Genomic DNA, 24,458 nt, shown 5'->3' with positions numbered 1-24,458 from the left:
TGTGTCGATGCAGGCTACAGTGTTTATGCTCAGCAACTTTGTCAGGAACAGAGACTCTAACCTCTCTCTCTAGTTCTCCTGGAAATTATGTGTCCTGCTTAATATCTGTTAACAAATTTCTTCACTGCTTTTGAACCAGTCATAGGTGGTTTCTGTTGCTTGCAACTAAGGGCCCTGAAAGATATAACAGTTGAAGTTGGCAGGACAGTTATTATCCCAGCTTAAAAAAGATTAAATCATTTGCTTGAAGTCACCTGGTTAATAAGTAGTGATCCCTGGTCCCATATTGCTTTCATGATGAGAAAGGAATATAGAATAGGAATTTATCTCACTCATAAGCCCCTGAGCTTCCTCAGGGTAGGTACTATATCATACTTGACTTTAGACCGTTGCTAGCAGTGAAATCATTTTGATTCTCCTGGAACCCAGATTTCTGGGTTCATGGAATTGGGGAAACCCACCAAGGCCATCTGCCCTTAGGTATCCTTTTTGAACCTTGCAGGAACTGATTCCCTGGGGTCAACTTCAGGTCAAACGATAGCCTAATAAGGAGTTTAGCGGAGAGTATTTTGCCTTAGGCATTGGATTCTTTCGGAAAATTATCTGTGTGCAGCCATCTTCAAGAAGGAGGATCTTGCCCCCAGATTCTCTATCAGCCCAGAACTAAAACAATTTCCGAGGCCAACTCTTCAGACGGGGATTGGACTGTACTGTGGGACATAAAGTGATACTTGTGAGGAGTGTGCCTCTTAGCTCAAGTAGGTACAAGAGACTAAACAGGCAGCTTCTGTCTGGAGGTGAGATGAGAAGGCAGAGAGGGTTAGGAGCAGGCTGAATGGACATGGGGAATCAGGGGTGGAAAGGAGGAGTGTGCTGTCACAGTATGAGGAGAGCAATTAGGGTCACATAACAATGTATGTACAAATTTTTGTATGGGAGACTAACTTGAAATGTAAACTTCATTTAAACTACAACAATAAACAAAAAAAGAAAAATGGGGAAAAAAAAAAAAGGCGGCAGGATCTCCATGGTCTGACCAGAGGCTGTTTTAGAAATGCATGGCATGTTCTTCATGACTGTTTCTGTAACCTGCCCTGTGCTTTTGATGTTATCTTCTGGGAAATTAATATAACAATGACCTACATAACTCACTTTCACTGTACTCTCTTCAGTGCACTTTCTCGACATGTTCGGGTTATGCTGCTGGATTCCAACCGTATCTACTCACAGTAAATATATTGTTCCACTAATTTTTGGCGTTCTCTAAGTAATTTAAATTTTTCACACTGGTTAGGCTCTTTTTGTTTTTAGGACATAGGGACTTATTAAGGTTACATCAAATAACTGGAGGTTAGTGGTAAGGGTATTTATATGCCATGTTCCTTTCTGTCTGCAGGCCTTTGCACTGCTATTCCCTCTTCCTGTAATCCTTGTCTCTTTGCTTTCTACTGTCCAAAGTCCTGTTCATCTGTCAAATCTCAGCCCAAATGTTTCTTCTTAGGGAGATCTTCTCTGACACTCCAGACTCGATTAATGCTCTGAATTCCTCTGCCCCACCCCACCCACATTTATACATTCTCATAGTACCCTTATTTTTCCTACATATCACCCATTATAATTTACAATTATATACTCATTCATGTTTCTTTGTTTACTATTTGTCTCTCTTTCAAGACTATGTATTCATTGAGAGCAGAACCATTTGTATTTTATATTCCTCAGTAACTGCCACAGTGACTGTCTTACAATAAGCACTTCTGAATGAATAGACCTAAGGGCAGCAGATAAATCACAGGAAACCAACCACAAACTGCCACACGGCTGAGCCTCACAGAGCTGCCACATACTTTTGGAATTGGAAAGAAGTTCAGGATCCCAGGCTAAGCACTACACTCTTAGGGATTACAGACAGGGTCGCTATGAGTTGGAAATGACTCAACAGCAGTAGGTAGTAGGGGTTAGTGAGGTCCCTGGACGGCATAAGTTGTTTGTGCTTAACTACTAACCTCAAGGTTGGTGATTCAAACCCACTAAGCAGTACTATGGATGAAAGGCCTTGCAATCTCCTTCTGTTAAGATTACAGCCAAGTAAACCCTATGAAGCAGTTCTACTCTGTAACACATAGACTTGCCATGAGTAGCAATTGACTGGAAAGGAAGTTTGGATTTTTTTTTTTTTTCAGTAGAAGTTACTACCATTATGATGACTTGTCTCTTTTATTTTTCTTCCTGCTTTTATTTCTAATGTTCCAGCTACTATCAACCACATATCTCATCCTCTACTCTGTATATATTTTATCTCAAGTCTTCTTATTTGTAGCTTCTGCTTATTTATAATTGCTACTTACTCAGAAGCTCCACTGTCTTGTAGTACCTATGTAATCTTCTCTCTGTGGATATGTTGCAAAATTATCTTCCATATTCAAATTTCTGAGTAGGAGAAAACCTGATTCAGCCAGGTAATTATAGGCTACTTTATAAGACCTTATTCTGAACAGCCAATTGATCGATTCCCCCTGGTGCAATAAGGTCTGACCAAGAAGAGGTTGCTTGATAGTTATACTTAAGTAGTTCAGGGCATACAGATGAACAATGTTAATCAGACAAACAAACAAAAAAATGCCATTGCAGTGTGTTTGCAGATATTTTAGAAAATAAGAGGAATGACATCATTAAATGCATAAATGCAGTAAGACGACCAATTGGTCAATTCAACACCATCAAGACATACTGAGTCTGTGTGGGTTTTATAGGTTTTTAAATACCTTTAAGAAAAGGCTTACTACAGATTATTTACATCAACTGAAACAAGAAATTAGATTCATTGCTGGGAGTGACTATGGAGGGAAAATTGCTAGGAAAATTGCAAATGTGCATGCCCTATGACCTAGATATTCTACTTCAAGAAATTCAGCATATATTCATACTGAATTCATACACATACAGTACAGACCACACACACACACACACACACACACACACACACACACACACACACAGTTATTTATTCAAGCACTGTTTATTGTAATAAAATATTTGGAAAAAAATCTAAGGATACTAATTAAATTATGTCACAATCATAAAATCACATACTATTTGGCCGTTAAAAAAAAGGGGGTTGTTCCTGGTGTACAGATAAGTAAAGTGAAAAAGAATGTATACAATACTAACATTTTCTTTCATCTGCATAAGTAATCATTGGCATACATACAAGAAACTGATAACGATATCTCTGCAGGGAGGAAAACTGGGTGACTGCAATGGAAAATTTGCAATCCACATCCTTTATAGCTTTTGCATTTTTAACCAAGGAATGAATTATTATTACCTTTAAAAAATAAACCTTAAATAAGAAGAAAAATAAAAAATCATAAATTTTTACATTAGTCATCATTTTATGAATTATGCAATTATCCGGACAATGTTTCCAAAACATGAAAAGACAAAGTGTCCTTAAATATCTAACAAACAAATGAATTAGCAGTAGAATGTTTTTCTTCTCTACGGGCACCAAAAGTGTGAGAACAGCGATTATGGTGTAAAAGAACTAAAAATGTATTTGCTTTCAAAGTTTCTTAACCTACCTTCCTGGTAGGCACAATACGGCTTAGAAGCTGCTGACTATCCTTAAGGATAAAAATCGTATTTCTTATTTGTGCTTTTTTGTTTGTATTCCAATGGACTTTGTTTTTACAGCATTCCCCCTTTTGGGAGATATTTGTAGCCTCAACTTTCTCAAACCTGAAGATTAAAAACTTCTATCATTTTCCCCGCAATGCATTTTGAATTTTTATTTCATGCATGCTGTCTTAGGCTGGGTTCTCTAGCAAAGCAAAATCAGCAAAGTGTATAAACATCTATATAGAGAAATTTATATAAAGGAAATGGCTCACGCGTTTATAGAGACTGCAAGTCCCAAATCCGTGGTAAGGCTAGAGGCTTCTCCCGATTCACACAGTCAGCCACAGAGGCTGGTGAACCCAAGATCAGCAGGTCAGACAGCAGGGCTCTTGCTCACAGGCTGCAAAGACCAATGAATCCCAAGACTGGCAGGTAAGATGGCAGGTAAGTTCTAGCTCAAGTCACAAGAATCAGAGGTCAGATGAACAGGAGCAAGCTGCAAGATCCAGAGTGATCAAAAGCCCGCGAGCTTTGCCAGAGAGTCCACCTGTATTGGATAAAGGCCACACACCCGGGGAAACTCCCTTTCAACTGATTAGCTACTCACAGCAGATCCCATCATGGAGGTGATCACATTATATCAAATCTCATCATGGAAGTGATCACATGCTCATACAACTGCCAAACTACATAACTGCTAAACCACTGAGAATCATGGCCTACCCAAGCTGACACACAACCTTAACAATCACACATGTAGTGTGTTATACTAGCCCAAGGTTTTCACACTTGAATTTATTTGTAGAATTTTGGTAAAAGAGATCAAATAATATTCAGTCAGGATCACTTTCATACACAAGCAAAATATCGTTACTAACTTGTAAGATTCCTTATTTAAGCTTGCCTAGTTTATTCTATTAAGCTAGTAGCCCTTCACCATATTCATCTCAACTCTATTCCAATATAATTTTGTATTAATGTTAGTCTACGGTGGATTTTGTTTTAAAATCAGGAAAGTTGTGCATCAAGGTTGTATCCTTTCACCGTACTTATTCAATCTGAATGCTGAGCAAATAATCCAAGAAGCTGGACTGGAGGAAGATTCATTAACCATCTGTGATATGCAGATAACACAACTTTGCATGCTGAAAGGGAAGAGGACTTGAAGCACTTACTGATGACGTTCAAAGACTACAGCCTTTACACCTTGACTAAAGACTTAAAATTGGAGCCATTATTCCCTGTCCTTGTATATAAAGAGTATGAGCTAGCTGGAGCTGGACTCAAAAGGATTCTCAACAACACATCAAATGGGCTCTGAGGTATAAAACAATAGCTAGGACAATCCTGGAAAAAATCTTTAAGGAAACCTTTAGGAAACAAATACTTAGATGGAGCACAAAAAACCCACCACCTTTCCACTTTTATCTTTTTCTATTAGCATTTAGTAAATAATAAGATTTGTTGAACCAATGAAGACCCTCCTGACTGTTGTTACTGAACTTGTACCAATGATTATTAAAGAAGACAATTCAAAATGTGGAATCATAGAGATTTTGCAATTTTTAGCCAGTCTGTGAAAAGCTGAAACTTTGAATGATTTTACCCATTTGTAGTGTCAGTATGGGGCCCTGGTGGTGGGTTAAGAGCTTGGCTTCTAACCAAAATGTCAGCAGTTCAAATCCACCAGCTGGTCCTTGAAATCCCTGTGGGGGAGTTCTACTCTGTCCTATAGGGTCACTGTGAATTGGAATCGACTTGATGGCAACAGAGTTTGGTTTGATTTGGAATTTCAATATATACTGTGATTTTGTAACATTCCTCAGACACGAGAAGTCATGGCTCTGGCAGCAGGCTTGTCTGTTTCCCACTTTTGCCTCTTGGAACATATGCCAAATAAAATCTTTCTTCTTGCTTTACTATAGCTTTGTGGTGATTTTACTCTAAGGCAACCTCAACGTAAAGAAAACAAAAATCCTCACAACTGGACCAATAAGCAACATCATAATTAATGGAGAAAACACTGAAGTTGTCAAAGATTTCATTTTACTTGGACCCACAACCAACGCCCATGGAAGTAGCAGTCAAGAAATCAAACGATGTATTGCATTGAAAATTTGTTGCAAAGGACCTCTTTAAAGTGTTAAAAAGCAAAGACACCACCTTGAGGACTAAGGTGTGCCTGACCCAAGCCATGGTATTTTCAATCGCCTCATATGCACATGAAAGCTGGACAATGAAAAAGGAAGATCGAAGAAGAATTGATGCCTTCGAATCATGATATTGGTGAAGAATACTGAATATACTGTGAACTGCCAGAAGAACTAATAAATTTGTCTTGGAAGTATAGCCAGAATATTCCATAGAACCAAGGATGGTGAGACTTTGTTTCACGTACTTTGTACATTCTATCAGGAGGGAACAGTCCCTGGAGAAGGACAGCATGCTTGGTCAAGTAGATGGTCAGCAAAAAAGAGGAAGACCCTCAACAAGATAGACTGACACAGTGGTTTCAACAATGGGCTCAAACATAGCAATGACTGTGAGGATGGTGCAGGACCAGGCATGTTTCGTTCCACTGTACAGACAGGTCACTATGAGTTGTAACCAACTTGATGGCACCTAACAACAACAGCGGATTTAGGCCTTCTTACTAAATCATGCTGAACATCATACTAAGAATCTAAACTGTGGTGTTTATCGTTAGCTGTCCAATTATTCCATTTGTTTTCTCTGAGAAAAGCTACTGACATTATGGAGCTTTCTCCCTCAATGCCTTTAGACACATGGGATGGGGGTGGAGGGAATCCAGTATTTAGTCGTTTTTTTGCAGATGTGACAGCTGAATGAAAATATTTGTTTAAATCTTTGAATCATTTAACACATAGAAATAGTATAATTAGGAAAAAAGTACCAAGGACCCAGTTTAGTATTCATAGAATTTAAGGTCAGTCCTAGGTCCATTCAGTTATTCATCAATTAACTAATTTAATCAACAAACATTATGGAGCACTAACCATGTAGTGGGCTAATTCTTCATTTGTTAAGTGGGGGTAATAATATTATCTATCTCGAAGGGTTATTGTGAGCATTAAATGAGAGACTGTGAAAATGCTTTGTAAACTAAATAATATACAAAGTTGGAAAACATTTACTAAGGACCTAATCAGTGTCAAGTACTACAGTGGATGCTTAGGATTTGAAGATAAAGAAAGCCATTACTGGTAGGGAGGGAAATTTAGTCTGGAGGAAAAGACAGAAACGAATGTATTAGAAGGCAGTAAATACTATAAGGGAGATAAATAAAATTGCATTGTTCCCCAGAGGAATCAGAAGGAGCCAGATGATAATTAAACTGGTGTGGAAATACGCCAAATGGAGAAAGAATGGCATTCCAAGTAAAAAAGAGCATGTGCAACAACATGGAAACATGAGACAGCATGATGTGTTCAGGGAACGGTGAGAAATTCAACGCGGCTGAGGTAAGGAACTAATGAAGATAATGAAGGGAGAACCTAGTAAAACAGATTGGGAAAGTGGCATAAAAAAGCCCTGTATAGGTAATCTCTGATTTAAGATTTTTTAAATCTTATCATTAATAACATGTACAATACACAACGTTGTAGTGTGTCACTGGCTAATGTTATGATTATCTTGCCAGCCCCAAAAGACTAACAACGATCGGTTTTATAAAGATACTGATAATAAAAGGCAATAATAATGCAAACTTAAAAAAAAAACCAGGTGTAGATTTCTAGCAGGCAGCTGGGAATACAGATCTAGAGTTTGGAGAAGTCAATCTTGGAATACAGCTTTAGAAATAAGCAAAGTTGTAAATGGTCCACCCAGGAAGATGATATAACGGCAGAAGGAACACTGAAATGTCAACATTTCAGGGCTTAGGTCAGACAAACAAAAACTAGGCGAGTAGTGCTTCAGAACCTAGAGTGACAGTTTCAAGAAAGGAGAGGTCAAAAAAGTGTGGACTGGACTTAGCAATTAAGACGGTTTGTGGAGAAGTTGAGTTAGATGCGAGGGAACCGTGGATGGAACGGTAAACGGAAATTGAAAATGAGGCAGATGATGTATACCCTCAAAGCTCGGGGTAGCTCGCACAGCAGCAGCATCACCTGGGGGCTGTTAAAAATATTGTTAGCTCCTTCCCAAACCTACAGATTCAAAACCTGCCCTTTAACAAGCTCCCAGGCAATAGTAGGCAAATAAAAAACAAAACAAAAGGGATATGGATCATCGAATTTTCCGCCAAGTTTGATGATAGTGGGCAAGGAGATCAGGGTAACTTGAAAAGAAGGCAAGTGATTAAAGGTTTCCAATTTGGACCCAAGCCCTCACGTTTTAATTCAAAAACGTCTAGGTTATTAAAAATTCAGGAGGATATGCAGAGAAGGTTTGGAAAGAAGGGTGTGAGACCGCCTTATCGAAATACGAGAAGCATTCTAACTCACTCTGCAGCATGTAGCGCCGGGGATGAAGATTTAAAATATTCGGACCCAGCGCACAGGAAGTTCACACCCCGATGGCGCATGGCATTGTGGGATTTGTAGTCCAGTCCCTACGTCCCAATTTACAACAAACAGTCTTGTCGCGGCTCTCATGGAGCCGGGGCAGGAGATCCGGGTGTCGTTATCTCCTTCTCTGCCGGCGGTCCAGAGAGCAGGAGGTAAGGAAGCCTCAGGTAGCGCCGCATTCCAAAGTCAGGGCGCACGAGCTCTGCGTCATGGCGGGCTGAGGCGGATGATGAATTCCGGTGTGCATGTCAGTGTTGCTGTGTCACTCGGCCCACTAGGCTCGCCCCTTCCCGGCCGCCCTTCCGCACCGGTTCCGGGTTCTTCCGGTCTCCGGCCGCCACTCAGCTGTAGGTCGCGTTTGTACCGCGGCTGAGGGAACGCCTTGCCTCCGCTGCGGACTGACCTCGCGCAGTGTCCGGGTCCCGCGGCGCTGGACCGACACGGGCCATGGCGAGCGGCGCCGCCAGGTACCGGCTGAGCTGCTCGCTCCCGGGCCACGAGCTGGACGTGCGGGGCCTGGCGAGCTGCCTTTATCCGCCGGGGGCCTTTGTGTCGGTGTCCCGAGACCGCACCACCCGCCTCTGGGCCCCAGACAGGTGAGCGCCGCGAGTCGGTCTGTCCTCGGCTGTGTTGCGAGCTTTCGGGCGAGTGGGAAGAGAGTGACCCTGTACTGCTCTGTCTGCTCTCTCCCTGTCTTTCCGGTCTTCCTTCTGCTTGGCGTTCTCTCCTAGTTCTGAGAGCGCTGGCACTCTGGGCGCGCAGTGTAAGAAACCAGCGAAATTTAAATGGAAAGAGCATCGGATTGGGAGATCAGAGACCTGACTTCTTGTCCTAACCTGATCACTAAAGAGCGGATGACCTTGGACGAGCCTATTACCTTTTGGGGCTACAGTTTTCTTATTTGTAAAGTGAGAAACTTTTGGACGGCACGATCTCCCAAGTTTCTTTTAGACTCGAAAATATATTGATGCCAAGTGCAACCTCTTAAATGAGATCTGAAGGTATCTGGCATGTAATTGAAGTAAGTCATCTTTTTTCCCCTTGAATTTTCTCTCAAGGTTTACTTCAAATTTAATTTTTTAAAACCTTTATTCTCAAAAATTACATTGCAGAAAGTTGCATTGGCGCCTCTCGTTGTCCGGATGTGAGTTTCTTAGTCTGGGGTCTGTGATGAGCTTGGGAGGAAGACATGAAATAACCAGATGTCTTATGGATATGTGGGAATGTGGTGTTTGCTTGAAAAGAGAGCCCATTGCCTTCAAAAGATTATTCTAGGGGTTCATGATCCAGAAAGCATGAAGAACTACTCCTCCAGTCTAGATAAAGTTCAAGGTTTCAGCCCTGGTTTGACTGATTATAGAGGGAAGTTTAAGACGTAGAAGTCAGACTTCAGTTCAGAAAAAAAGAAAAGAAAACCAAAATTAGAGTGAGGTACTTTGTTATGTAGTAAGTCTCCCATCACTAGGGGTATTTACTCAGAGTTTGAGTGATGGTCTATGAATTCAATTGGCAACTATTTATTGAGTGCCTCCTATTTGTCTGGGATTTAGAGAAGAATAATAAGACAAGGTCCCTGTGTTTATGGAGCTTACTTATAGTTTGATGAAGAAGAGGATAAAAAACAACCAAATAATTGCAAATTGACGTATGTACTATGAAGAAAACAAATACAGACTGTGGTGGAGAAAAATGTTAAAAGAAGGAAGCCTCTGGGGCATTGGGTTTATGTTAATGGTAGAGCAATGATTTGGAAAAGAATAGCAAGAATGGTTGCACAACTTGAAGAATGTAATAATCAGTGTTACTGAATTGTACATGTAGAAATTGTTGAGATGGCATTTATTTTGTTAAGTGTATTTTCGCCACAATAATACTAAATTAAAAAAAGAAGAAGACGAAAGCCTATCTGAGGAGGTGACATTTAAGCTGGTATTTGAAGAATGACCTGGAACTGGTCAGGAAAGGGTTGAATTGGAAGAGTGTCTAGGCTGCAGGAGGAGCAAACGCAGAACCCCTGGACTGGGAAAGAGGAAAGTCTTGTGAGGCGGGAGAGAATGAGTGGTGAGGTGAGGGCAGGTCTTACAGGCTGGCAGGAGCCAGGACCTGCCACGGTAAGAGGGCAGAGAAAAGGGAGCACGTAGGGGAAGCCTTCAAAGGGTTTCAAGCAGGAAGCAGTGTGATCTGATTGACCTGTTGGGAAGTTTTACTAGTTGCTGGTGGAGAATAGATTGGAAACGGTAAGAGTGGAAGCAGATCTGTTTGTAGGCTTTTGCAGTAGGGCAGCCAAGCCACGAGGGCAAGACTAAACTAACAATATTATAGGACAAACTCTTGAGTTGAATTGGAGGAGATGACCTTTGAGGGTCTTTTGTAACTCTAAGATTCTATAATCCAAACCACAAGTAACACTGATACGTAACTTTTTTGTGTGTATACCCGTTGCTACTGAGTCGATTCCTACTCAAGTATTCAGAAAATGATTTTTGTGTATACTTGAGTACAATTATTGATTAAACTTGTACTTCTAAAATTGAGTCCAGTGAAAGCATATGCCCATTAGAATGTAAACACATTGCAGTTACGAGATCTGAAGGATGGTTGTTGTAATAGTTGAATATTGTCATTAAACTTTTGCATATTTTGTAGGACCTGGCCAGGAGCCCTGGTGGTGCAGTGGTTAAGTACTTGGCTGCTAACCAAAAGGTCAGCAGTTCGAACTTACCAACCGCTCTGCGGGAGAAAGATGTGGCAGTCTGCTTCCATAAAGATTTATAGCCTTGGAAACCCTGTGGGGCAGTTCTGCTCTGTTGTGTAGGGTCTCTATGAGTCAGAATCGACTCAACGGCAGCAGATTTTTTTTAGGGTTTGGCTAGGTTGACAAGAGCTTCCATCACTTCAGTGGTTGCACTTACTAGGAACTTTGGGTTGAAGTGATCCTCAATTTGAAAACCAGTTTTTTTCATTTAACTCATGATGTTTTTTATTTTTTCAAATTCATTCATTTTAATTCAACTGACACTGATTGAAAGCTTGCATTGTGCAGGGCATAGGTATATAGGTAGTGGGTAATGTAAATATCAGTGAGATAAGATTATTTTACCTCTCATGTTCAGCTATTCAGGGTAGGGTGTCTCATAGTCACTGGGGATGGACCTCTTATGCATCCCAACTAGAGGGCCTCAGCCATACCTTCCCTTTTGTTATAAAAACTATCGTTAAAACGGATATCCTGGCAATTTTTATTTCATGGTATATTAATAAACTTAATAAAGTGCTATAAAATATTTGGAGCCAAGTAGTAAATGAAATTTGTTTTCCCATGTACATTGTTGATGTGGTTCTGGATGAGGATGATAAGTGTAGGGATGGACTGGGTATGATGGGAGAATATGGTTCCAGTGAGGCAGAAATAGTTCTATTCTAGGGTGGATTAGACTTGTCTTTCACAAAAGCCATTGAAAAAAGTTTCCTGGCCTTCTGTGAAGGCCCTGCAGAATGGAGGCGTATATTTTTTGGTTGTACATTGAACCAAACTATTGACGTGCCATTGTTTCAGACTGCTTCAGGCCTCAATAAGCCCTCTTTGAACTAAACTGCGTTTCCCAAGTCTGTTACCAACTTCAGGGTTGAGAGAGGTTTGATGAGGATTCAGCAGCTTTGCCTTTATATTGCTTTGCCTTTTGAAAACTTTCCATACTTTAAGACACAACTTAAGATCCCACATACGGCACTAAATCTTCCTTAATCGTGCCAAGGCTAAAGTGACCTCTCCCTTGTGTAAACACTCAGCACTTTGGGTCCTTAGTCAAATAGTTCTGTGGGATTTGTTAAGAAAACAAAGCAGTTCCCTTCCCACTCCATTCTGGTTTTCTTTTCTTGGAGGCTAACATTTTCATCTCTCTTATTGCTTATTTTGTATTTTATTTCCATGACTACACATAAAATGCTTATGTTGCTATGTCTTTCTCTTTGTTTATTTTCGGTGTTATCTGTTTGTTTCTGCTGTGGAATATGAGCATTTAGCTGTCTCTGCCCTTCAACTATCCCCATCAAACATGCATCCTTGCTATGCCCTGATCCTTACAATATAGGTTGGCTGAATTTTGACTAAGTCAGTATTTTGTGTTTACGTAACTATGGCTGTGTAAATTCTGTCTACATCTGAGCTGTGGAACAAAGTGTGATTTCCTGAACAGTTTTATGATCTGAAACAGATACAATAATTGTCTCTTTTTTGTGTTTTCATTTCATTTTCTATGTATTTATTACTAATTCGATTTCACATTCTTTGCTAGTTGTCTAAATCTTCTCAAGACATTTAGACACATCAGATATTTTACAGTTTCATCTTGATATTGAAAGCCTTCTGACCTGGTCTGTCTGCCTCTGGTGCACAACTAATCCTGGTATCTCCCTTCTCTGTCATCTCTGCAATTCTGTTTTTGGACCTCTTGTGTTGGAGTGTTGGATTTCTATTATCAATATCCTGTAACTTACTCTTCCCTGGTTTTCTTCCCTGTTGCCATATTGGAGCACATGCTCCAGGAACTTCCTGAAATATAAAAACCCTGTTGCCATCAAGTCAGTTCAGACTCATAGCTACCCTGTAGGGCAGAGTAGAACTTTCCTATAGGGTTTCCAAGACTGTAAATCTTTACAGAAGTAGGCTGCCACATCTTTCTCCCGTGGAGTGGCTCATAGGTTTGAACCAACAACCTTTTGGTTAGCCGCTGAGCGCTTTAACCACTGCACCACCAGGGCTCGTTTTCCTGAAATACAGTGCAGCAATAATAAATGTATTAAGGGAAGCATTGGTGGTTCATTAGTAGAATTCTTGCCTTCCATGTGGGAGAACCATGTTCAAATCCTGACTAATAATGCACCTCATGTGCAGCCGCCACCCATACATCTTGTTGCTGTGATGCTGAACAGATTTCAGCAGAGCTTCTACACTAACACGGACTAGGAAGAAAGGCCAAGTGATCTACTTCTAAAAATCAGCCAATGAAAACCCTGTGGATCACAATGGTCACAACTGCAGCCGAACAAGGGAATGGTGCAGGACCCAGTGGCATTTCATTCTCTTGCGTATGTGGGTCATCATAAGTCCCAGCCAACTCAGTGACAACTAACAACAAGGCCTTGTCATTCTGAAAATGATTTTATTCTGCCGTGATTCCTGATCGATAATTGAATGGTTTTGGCATTCTAATTTGGAAATAATTTTCCTTCAGAATTTTGAAACTTTTGCTTTAATGCATTGTAGCGTCTAATGTGGCTGATGAGAAGTCTGAAGCCGTTCCGATTCTTGACCTATTTTTCTTTTTTCTCTCCGGAAAACAATCTGTTTTCATCCATTGTTCTGGGTTCTGGTGGGCCCTTTTAATCTGAAAGCTCACGTTCATAAGTTCTGGGAAGTTTTCTTAAATTAATTCTTTGATTTCTTTGTGTTGATTTTTTATGCCTCTTTTTTATGGAACTTTTTTAATTTGGATATTGAACTTGCTGTCTAATTTTTTTTTTTTTAATATCTTCCTCTTTTTTTCTGATGTTTTCTAGAGATTGCCTGACTTGTGGTAGAATTATATTCTTGTTTCAGGTTGTAATGTTGTTGTTGCGTGCTGTCGAGTCAATTTCAACTCATAGTGACCCCATGTGACAGAGTAGGACTGCCCCACAGGGTTTTCTTGGCTGTAATCTTTACGGAAGCAGATTGCCAGGTCTTTTTTCTGCGGAGCTGCTGGGTGGGCTTGAACTGCCAACCTTTCGGTTAGTAGCCAAGTGCTTAACCATTTGTGCCATCTTCTCTTACATATCTAGAGATATTAATTTTTTTTTTTTTTTAATTTATCTTCTACTTAAGTGGTCTGTTTCCTCCAGATTGCTTTCTTTTCCTGTGTTTGTTTTGGTCAGTATACTTCATGCTGGGGGCTTTCCTCAGATGTGTGGTAATACTTACTGTCCAATGGCCACTCTGTTTAGAGTAGAGAACTAACAATCTCCTCAGAATCGCTGTGCTTATTGGTGGGGCTTGCTGGCAGTGAGCTTCACTGTAGGGGGACCTGGCTGGGCTGATCATTGGACCTGTCTGATGTCCCAATAAAGGAGCTCTGGTGGCACAATGATGCAACACTTGGCTGCTAACCTAAAGGTTGGTAGTTTGAACCCACCAGCCGCTTCGTGAGAGAAAAGACCTGGTGACCAGCTCCCGTAAACATTACAGCCACGGAAACCCTGTGGGGCAGTTCTTCTCTGTCCTGTAGGGTCTCTATGAGTCAGAATCGACTCAGTGGTATACAACAATGTCCCAGCGGATATTCTCCCAGCCTCCTGTCTTGAGGATCAAGGCCTGGCTGCCAGGATTCTGTCTTGGTGGTTGTAGACACCAGTATGAAGGTATATATTCACTTCATACTCCAGAACTCAACTATCCTTGTGTCCCCCAGTCACAGACTTACCTTTTCTAAAGAACAAGTTTCAGACTTCAGTTAGGTGGAAGAGGGACAGTTGTCTGGCTGGGGGTGTCTAGTTGCTTTTTTTCCTTCCTTTAATATCATATTTTTTTCATTTAAAAAAAATTAAGAAATAGGTAAGGCTTACTATGTAAAAACATTGTGCTAGAAACTTGGGAAGATACCAAAAAGAGTCAGATCTGGATTGTGCCCATAAGAGCTTTATAGCCCACTATGGAAGATGCAAATGAACACCTATACTGGGAAGTGCTAAGGGGCGCACATAGGTAGATTTAGTGGTTTATATAATATGAATTTTTAAACTTGTCCTATCTTTTAACTTTCTCTGGGCTTGTTGATAAAATGGTTTTCTAAAAACACATTTAAAAAAAAAAAAAAATCACCAAAACAAAGTGTACAAGTTAAAAACAGCTACTATCGAATACCTCCTTTGAAGATTTTTTTCATATAATTCAACTTCCGACTGATTCTTAAGACTTTCAAATAATCTTCCTTATTCTATTTCCCACCTCTTTGTCCCCATTTCTAGGATACATTAAAAATTAAAAAATAAAATAGCTATTGCCATCATGTCGATTCTGACTCATAGCGACCCTGTAGGACAAGAGTAGAACTACCCTATAGGGTTTCCAAGGAGCAACTGGTGGATTCAAACTGCTGACTTCTTGGTAAGCAGCCAAGTGCTTAACCACTGGGCCACCAGGGCTCCCTAGGGTACATAAAATTAGTGCTGCTAATTCTTGAGTCTTTTGGGGATTCATTGGTAAGTTGGTTCTCCACTTTCCCTCCTGCCTGCTTAGAACTCATTTTTCTCAGGTCATCTTAGGCCTTTACTACTTTTCTGTCAGGTTCCAGTGTTCCAAACTTGTACTGCTGTTCTTTTCTCACCTTCCCCCAGGCTTTGTGGGTTTATGCCTGTCTTAAAAAACAAACAAAATAAAACTTTATATATATGTGTGTATACACACACACACACACACACACACTTAGGATTGTGTTATACTACTCTATAAAACTTTTTTTTGGAGTTTGGAAAAGGAACAAAAATAGATGAGCTCAATCTTTATCTGGAAGTCTTATTATCTCTTTATATGCATTTGTCTTATCTTCTTCAAGTAGACTGTGAACTCCTCGATTTAGCTGGAGTTAGGGATATGATTCTTTATATTGCTCTCAGCAGCTAACTTACAGCCTTCCACATGGTATATCATAACTTTGTTTGACTTGTGCTAAGTAAGACAGTGAAGCTAAATGACTGACATGTGTAACAAATTGGTAACCATTCTAATCCCAAGGCAGTTATTAATGTTTTCTGTTCCTGGAGCAGCCATTTCTATATCCCTGTATTAGTTCCTCCTTTGCATATTGAGAATGATATTCCAGATATTTAGATACATATACTATGCTAATGGGTACTAAGTTAATGCTTCATAATGTGAAAATGTCCTCACTAGGTTTAAAGCTTATTGATAGTGGGTTCCATTGTCTTTATTGCATGGATGTTTTCACTTAACCAGGAATTTCTTAGTAACAACCACTGATGAGTAGAAATGAAGATAGAAGATGAAAGAAAGCCACTAACAATATTTGTTTCCCTCCCTTTCCTTTCTTGTTCTTTCTGCTAATTAACATACGCTTATCAATGAAATGAAAATTAAACGGCTCCTAAACTGATATAAACGTCAGTAGTGGCTAGTATAAATTAGCTATTTAATGTTTAATTTAAAACAATGCATTCTTAAAGTAGTGTGCACTCTAAAGTTCAGCCTAAACACTAAATGAAAATAAATATTTCTTTGACAGTTTATGTCTAGGTTAAATCAGGGGACAAATGTATATCTTATTAATTATAATTTTTTTCCAGCCCTAACAGAGGCTTTACAGAAATGCACTGTATGAGTGGCCACTCCAATTTTGTATCTTGTGTTTGCATCATACCATCAAGTGACATCTACCCTCATGGACTAATTGCCACTGGAGGAAATGACCACAATATTTGCATTTTCTCACTGGACAGTCCAGCGCCACTTTATATACTAAAAGGTCACAAAAATACTGGTGAGTATAATGCTTTGATTGGTATTCTTCTGTTTGAGGAAGTTTCAGCCTTTCTGAAAGTAAAATCACATTCATTTTTTCAGGTTTTTACTTTATTCTGTTTTACTTACAGCTCAACAGTAGAAATCTTTCAGATCATTTTAATTTTGTAAATTCTCTGTTAAAAATTTATCACTGTCAGTAAAGGATGACTTGCTCATATATGTAAAAGTAAAGTGTTCAGTTATAAAGGGAATAGGCAGTAAAATTTTAATGTGCTGTCTGATTTTTTTTTTCAACTATTTTGTGCAAGAAACTCCTTTACCAAGAGAAATTAAGGCTATTTCTTTGTCTTTTGGGTCTCATGTCTATATTTTTGCAGCAAATTGAAGACCGAGAAGGGATGTGCTTAAGGCCGTGGTATCGTTACTAGAGTATTTATTACTTTTCTTGCTGTGAGTTGGATTCTACTTGACAGCAACAAGTTTTTCTGTGATTTGTGTATGTTCTTGGATTTATGTATGCTTTAATGCCTCTTCATTGTAAAATGACATGCTTGATCAGTGCGGTACGTGCACTTATCTTTTTATGTATCTGGAATGGATTAGGACATACATAAGCAAATAGTATGGCCTATAAACACTTTATTTACATTTAATCCTTTTAAATAGTTTGTAAAATGTATGTATATGTGTGTGTTTGTGTGTAATTTTCAATATAAAGTAGTATAGATTTTTTAGAACTCTGTTTTGGAACTCTTCAAATGTATACAAAAATAGGGACATGGTATTTTATAGTAAATTATATATATAAAAGAGATTACTATAATGACCTCCTCCCCCTCACGCACCTAGCTTCAAGGATTGTCAGCACATGACCTATCTTGTTTTATCTTCTTCCTTTTCCACTACATTATTTTAAATGAAATACCTCATATCGTGTCATTTCATTTATAAATGCTTCAACATATAGCTCTAAAAACATAGATTAGCAAAGGGTTGTTATAGTGCAAAAGCAGTCAGACAATAAATAAATGAATGATGTATCAGTACTCTTATTGACAGAGTCCTTGGTTGGTACAGATGGTTAATGTACTCTACTTGAAAGGTTGGAGGTCAAGTCCACCTAGAGATTCCTCAGGCAATCTACTTCTGAAAACTTCAGCCATTGAAAGCCCTGTAGAACAGAGTTCTACTGTGACACACGTGGTCCCAGTGAGTCGGAATCAGCTCTATGGCAAATGGTGTTTTTTTTTTTACGGATGCTGAAATTTGAATATCATATAATTTTCACATGTCACGAAATATTCTTTTAAATTTTCTCAACCATTTAAAAATGTAAAAACCATTATTAGCACATGGGCTGTACAAAAACATGTGATCTGCACGTGGTAGTTTGCTGACCCACCTCTAAAAGATAAGGCCTTTTTTTTTTTTCCTAAAAAGAAAATAACCACAATATTATTATGATACCCAAAACAAAACAAAACCTGATTTTTTATTATCAGATATTCAGTAATGTTCAAATTTATCCAGTTATATCAAAAATGGTCTTTTGCGGTCTTTATATTAATTGGGACGTAAGCAAGGTCTATGGGTCTTTTAATAGAGGTTTCTTCGCTTTTTTTTTTCCTTGCTGTTTGAAACAAGGTTATCTGACCTGTAGAATTTCTCATAATCTGGATTTTGCTGATTGAATCCTTCTTGTTTCATGTTGGAGGAGGCTTTTATCAATGGCTGACAATCCTAGATTGACTGTCCATATTTAAGAATAAAACCAAGAAAACCAAACCCATTGCCATCAGGTCGATTCCGACTCATAGCGACCCTATAGGGTAGAGAAGAACTGCCCCTTAGGGTTTATGGTATCATTGGAGTATTTATTACGGAAGCTGACTGCCGTATCTTTCTCCTGCGGTGGGTTGGTAGGTTCGAACCTTCAATCTTTCAGTTAGCAGCTGAGCACTTAACCACTGTGCCACCAGGACTCCTGAATATTTAAGAATAAGGGACAAAAAAGTTTATTGAAATTTTCTTTAGCCTGTGTAAATGGAGCTGAGGTCCCTGGGTGGCGCAAATGGTTTGCGCTCAACTAATAACTTAAAAGTTGGTTATCTGAACACATCCAGTGGCTCTATGGAATACAGACCTGGCGATCTGCTTCTGTAAAAATCATAGCCAAGAAAACCCTGTGGAGAAGTTCTACTGTATAACCCATGGGGCCACCATAAGTCAGAATTGACTTGATGGCAACAGGTTTGGATTTTGGTAGATGGAGTTTAGTGATTGGTGCTTCATGCTTCATTAAAGGGTGACCAGCTGACGATCTGACCTTTTAGGTAAGAGACCTTCTCAAACATTAGGATCTGGAAATCTTTAGTACTATGCAGTCCTCTAGAGAAGAATCTTCCCTCCTGCTAGAGTGGTGTAGGGGGTACATATGCCTGCCTGCTGATGTTGGCATAGGGGGTTGTAGGTACCACAATTCAGGATGTAGACCTTCCACTTACTTACCTGTGCTTGTTAGGGTTCCTTACTCCAGCCCTTGAACCTGGTGACCTGAGCCTAGAGACTTTGCTTCAGTTCCTCCAAAGATTAAACCTCATCTCTTGAAGTGGATGGGGATGTAGTTGCCTGACTATAGGCTGGGGGAAAAGATGTCTAGGATTTCACTGTGTTGTATACAAGCTTTCAATCACTCTCCTCATTTTTCAAGTCTCCGTCTTATACCTGTTGGCTAGATACTGAGTCTCAGGGTTCTGTGGGACCAGTCGCTTTGCTTCTAATTCTCACTTTGTTGGTATTTAAGTAATAACTTCCTCCATTTTGCTAAGTTATGTCATTTTGCCATTTTCTTTGTTTTTGTAAATTAATATCATTTATAGATTTACCATACCGGTCTGCCATTTTTCACTAGAACTCTTTTTGTTTTTAGATAGTCCTTCATATTTGTAATTTTTAGCCTATATAATTTTATATCAAAAATACAATAGCACAGTTAATTAACCATTCCATTAATATTGAACATTTAGCTTGGCTCCAGTTTTTTGTCATCTTAATTAAAGTGATCCTAAATATCTACATAAACAGTGTTTCAGAATCGTTTTCATTACCTTGCTGTTGCAGTTTCTTAGGGCTGAAAGAGATAGTGCAGCCCACTTAGTCCTGCTCCCTCATTTTGCAGACAGAGAGGCTCAGTAATGTCCCTGTGGTGGCACAGCTAGGATTTAAACCCAGGGAGTCTGGCACCAGAGTCTGTGCTCTTGACTATACTCTACACTCTATTGCATCTCCAATTGAATTAAGCCTTAATTGGCTAAGATACTGTCACTTCATAAAGTAATTTTTAAAATTATGATGCTTTAGTAACTGACAAGGTTGATCATTTTTTTACATGAAAATGTTTTAACTAATGACTTTTTTCTTTCCTAGTTTGTAGTCTTTCGTCTGGAAAATTTGGGACATTACTTAGTGGCTCATGGGACACCACTGCTAAAGTCTGGCTAAATGACAAATGCATGATGACCTTACAGGTACAGTAATTCTCTGTGAATATTCTAGGTAATAATTAAATGTGACAATTCTATGGCAACTTAAATTGATACCCATTTCACTCATAGGGTCATACAGCTGCAGTATGGGCAGTAAAGATATTACCTGAACAGGGATTAATGTTGACTGGATCAGCAGACAAGACTATTAAACTGTGGAAGGCTGGAAGATGTGAGAGGAATTTTATGGGTAAGATCAGGGTAGACAGCTTTTATAATCTTGTAGTCTGTTATTTGCCCAGATGTTTTTTTCTAAAAACTTTAGAAGGTTGAAAATGATATTAGAAAAACATCAGTGTACTTGAGTCACATAATTTGTGTGAGTGTTAACTTTTCTAACAGAGATAATATTTAACATCATTTTAAATGATATAGTGTGATCTCTCGTAGAACAACCAGGTGGACTAATAGCTACCTGATGACCTGTGGTTACATGGCTATGTTTTTGGTTGTCATTTTAACACATTCAGCCTGAAACTTCCAAGCCTGACTAATGGTGGGTCAGCACTGTTATCTTCATATACAGAGGAAAGCATCATTAGTGCTTTTATTTATATGGAAATGCGTTGTTTAATAATAACAAATTTAATGCTTTGTTTATGTTGAAGTTTTTGGTAAGTAGTCTTTTAAAGCTCCAGCTGTTAAATAACTTCCTATATTGAGGTACCTGCTTCATAATATTAATATCACTGATTTTTTGTGAGGCATTACATTATGGGCATTAATTTTTTTTTTTCTTATTGGTTGTGTTTCTCCTTTTTTTTTTCCTTCTTGAGAGTTGTCACTACTTTGGCTTATCCTTAAAGAAGTCCCTTTGTGCAGATAAAACTATCTATAGAAGGAAAACAGATAATGAGTTATAACCAAGCATCCCTCTGTTTTTGCTTCAATACATACAGTATACATGCATAAAATCATTACTAATCTGTGATAGCTAATCTAAGTCAACAAATACTGAGCATGGGAAAGTTTTTGACTTCTCATCTCCTTTATTAGATTGCAAGCTTCAGAGAATGTTTGACCTTATTTTGAAATGGCACCTCATGTCTTAGTTAATATGGAAAGAATTGAATTTTATCAAGTTTTTAAAATCATTTAAAATCCTTTTATAAGTAATACAGGTAGTCCCTGACTTATGATGTATTCAAGTTACAAAAACAGTGCATATGACCATGTATTTTTTTATGATTTGCGTATTTTTTTAATGTATGTATGGATTTACTAAAATATGTCTGTAAGTTTATATGTAATGTTTCCAACTCCCAAAGACAAATAAAGATTAGATTTTTAAAGATACTGATAATAAAAGGCAATAATAATGAAAAACTAAAATAAAAATGAAGTATTTGACTTATGTCAGAACCTACTTATGTGCAATTTTAAACCAAACTAAACCCATTGCCATTGAGTCGATTCCAACTCATAGGGACCCGATAGGTGTGGTTTTAGATAAGTTAATCTCCCTCAATCTACTCTCTTCTTAATTTTCTCTAGTGCTTTATAAATATTAACCTCAGTATTGTGAGGTAAGAATTTTAGGGAATGTTTATTCTTTGTTATATATTTCTATTATATTGAATATTATGTATTTTGTGAATTACTCTTGTTATTGGAAAGGAAAAGTTAGAAATGACTTGTCAGATAAAGATGAGGAATTGTTGGGGCGAAAATCCTGTTTCTGGAGGGATTTAGGATAAATAGTTTGGAAAAGATATGATAAATATAAAATAACTTCCCAAGACAGACTAAAAAATGTTGCCAAACCTAAAGTACAAACTTTGGTTTCCAGAACTTTCTAAGAAAAAAATGAGTTTCTCTGACTTGAAAATCAGGTTTAACTACTCATACTAGTTTGCAGTGTTAGTGAGATACATAGAGTTGTCAACCAAATGATCCATTTTATTAATTAACATTATTCTTTTTTAATGCAGGGCATGAAGACTGTGTAAGAGGTTTGGCAATTTTGAGTGAAACAGAATTTCTTTCCTGTGCAAATGATGCTAGTATTAGAAGGTGGCAAATCACTGGCGAGTGTCTTGAAGTATATTATGGCCATACCAACTATATTTATAGCATATCTGTCTTTCCAAATTGTAAAGGTAAGGCTACCCATCCTTTGTATTTAAAATCCTGTATTGAGCATTATTGCATCCCATTCCCAAGATGGGAGGAGGAAGACATTACTTAAATAAATTTATTGTCTGTGACTTGAGTAATTTAGTAACTTTATTTCAAAAATGTCTTTTCCTAAAGGAAGAAATTGTTTAGTCATCCTTGTATTCAGATTAGATGATTGTGTGCTTAAAAAGGTCTTGGGTATCTAAGGGAAGATTTTGTATCACTTATTGGTGCAAGGTATGCCATCTAAGATGTGAAGTATATTAAAAATGTGATTTTTGAAGTTGTATATGGTATTGATAACAAATATATAAAATTTAAAACTAGTTTTAAAATACTCTAAGGCCAAAATAAATCAGCATAACTATAAAGATGGTTTGTATAAATATCCTTAATTGTATTCAAACCAGTCTTTTCTGTATTCATTAATTTTAGATTTTGTGACAACAGCAGAAGATAGATCTCTGAGAATCTGGAAACATGGGGAATGTGCTCAGACAATCCGACTTCCAGCTCAGTCTATATGGTGCTGCTGTGTTCTAGACAATGGTGATATTGTGGTTGGTGCAAGGTATTTATATTCTAGTGAATCAATAAACATTATTTATCTAGGCATTTTGTAGACACTAAAAAGGAGCCTTGGTGGTGCAGTGGTTAAAAGGTCGGCTGCTAACCAAAAGGTTAGCAGTTTGAACCCACCAGCCACTCCACAGGACAAAGATATGGCAGTCTGCTTCTGTAAAGATTTACAGCCTTGGAAACCCTATGGGGCAGTTCTGCTCTGTCCTATAGGGTCGCTACGAGTTGTAATCGACTCAACAGCAGTGGGTTTAGAGTGTGCAGAGATAGGCTATAGGGAATTTCAGATGAACTGGGAAGACTATATTTTTCTGTCAGTGAACAAAACAGTAGTGGGCAAAACAGCTTTTACACTAAAGATACAATACTGTAAACCATTATTTTACTGCAGATTCTAAAGTGGAACTATTGAGTGCAAAGAAAATTAGAGAAGGTGGAGATTGGTATAGGAAAACTCTGGAGAAGAAGAAATTTGAATTGGATTTTGAAGGATAATGAGTAAGAAGGGAAATGGGAATTTCTGTCAAAGGAAATAGTGTAAGTAAAGGTATGGCATGGGATTGAGTGTTATGCATATAGGAGATGAAGGAAAATGGTAGAGGACTAATGCTGGGGATTGTGGAATAATTAGGTTGTTTCAGGTCAAGTGGGTCTTCAGTGTGGAGAACCTTGAATGCCAGGAATATTTTAGATTCAGTACTTGGGGTTAAAGACCTGTTATAGCTCTTGAGCAAGGAGTGATAAAAACAGAACTTGTGAATTATTAAATATGTGGATTGGATTTAACTAGTGATGACAATGGACAGGAAAACAAACTAGAAAGCATCTGCAGTAGTAGGAGTGTGAAGTTATGAAATTTTAGCTCAGCAATGATGATGGATAAGAGACAAATGAGATAATTAAGAGGAAAAATGATTAGAAAGGGGATAAAAGAGAAGGATAAAGCTTTAAACTTTTGGTAAGTGGGAGACCCCATTAGTAAAAATGAGTAAGTGGGAGAATTGGTTTGGAGCAGCAGGTGATGGCTTTGGTTTTAGATTTCCTGAGGTCTGCGTGGTGGTAAGCCACACTTGCCAGTGGCTTACGTGCAGTTAGACTGGAGCCTAGTGTAAGAACTGAGACTGAAGATAAAGATTTGTGCAAAAGTCAAGTGATAGAACACCTTTTCTCTGAGGCAGGAAATACAGAAGAGGAGAAACAGAAGACTAAAGACTGAATCTCGTGATATATTCTGGGTAGAGAAAGAGAAGCTAGTAGGTCAAACAGAGAAAAGAATCAGACTGTTGAAATTTAGGAAGACAGAAGAGAGAGTTTTTAGGGAGATTGTCATCAATGTCAGAAAGTGCTAGAAGAGTCAAGAAGTGGAGAGTTAGAAGAGCTTTTGTATTTGGTTTGAAAGATGGTATTAGTGATTTTTTTTTTTTGGACATGACATTTTGGTAGAGAATAGTAAAAAAAAAATAAAGGGTCCGTAAGAGTAGGTAGACAAACGATTGTTTCAGGTGATGGATGAAGAAAGGATTATAGACTACTTCCCCTTTAAATAGTCTT

General features: G+C 38.5%; 1 protein-coding gene across 5 annotated transcripts in view; it reads left to right on the top strand.

Annotated features, from left to right (window-relative positions):
- Window positions 1-8,448: 8,448 nt before the first annotated feature.
- PLAA (phospholipase A2 activating protein) overlaps window positions 8,449-24,458 on the top strand; it is a 37,083-nt gene continuing 21,073 nt past the window's right edge. The window contains exons 1-7 of one of the 5 annotated variants that reach the window (XM_023741846.1): window positions 8,642-8,746; window positions 8,882-9,171; window positions 16,488-16,681; window positions 20,092-20,192; window positions 20,280-20,400; window positions 22,142-22,309; window positions 22,764-22,899. In XM_023741846.1, coding sequence (XP_023597614.1) covers window positions 16,510-16,681; window positions 20,092-20,192; window positions 20,280-20,400; window positions 22,142-22,309; window positions 22,764-22,899 — 698 coding nt within the window. In that variant the 5' untranslated portion in view covers window positions 8,642-8,746; window positions 8,882-9,171; window positions 16,488-16,509. Of the gene's footprint in view, window positions 8,747-8,881; window positions 9,172-16,487; window positions 16,682-20,091; window positions 20,193-20,279; window positions 20,401-22,141; window positions 22,310-22,763; window positions 22,900-24,458 lie in introns of all 5 variants that reach the window. The other 4 variants (XM_023741845.1, XM_023741844.1, XM_004387744.2 and 1 more) reach the window with 4 other exon arrangements.

This window comes from Trichechus manatus, unplaced genomic scaffold (genome assembly GCF_000243295.1).
Source record: "Trichechus manatus latirostris isolate Lorelei unplaced genomic scaffold, TriManLat1.0 scaffold00192, whole genome shotgun sequence".
NCBI classification, from domain to species: Eukaryota; Metazoa; Chordata; class Mammalia; order Sirenia; family Trichechidae; genus Trichechus; species Trichechus manatus.
This window is presented reverse-complemented; position numbering and strand designations above follow the sequence as displayed.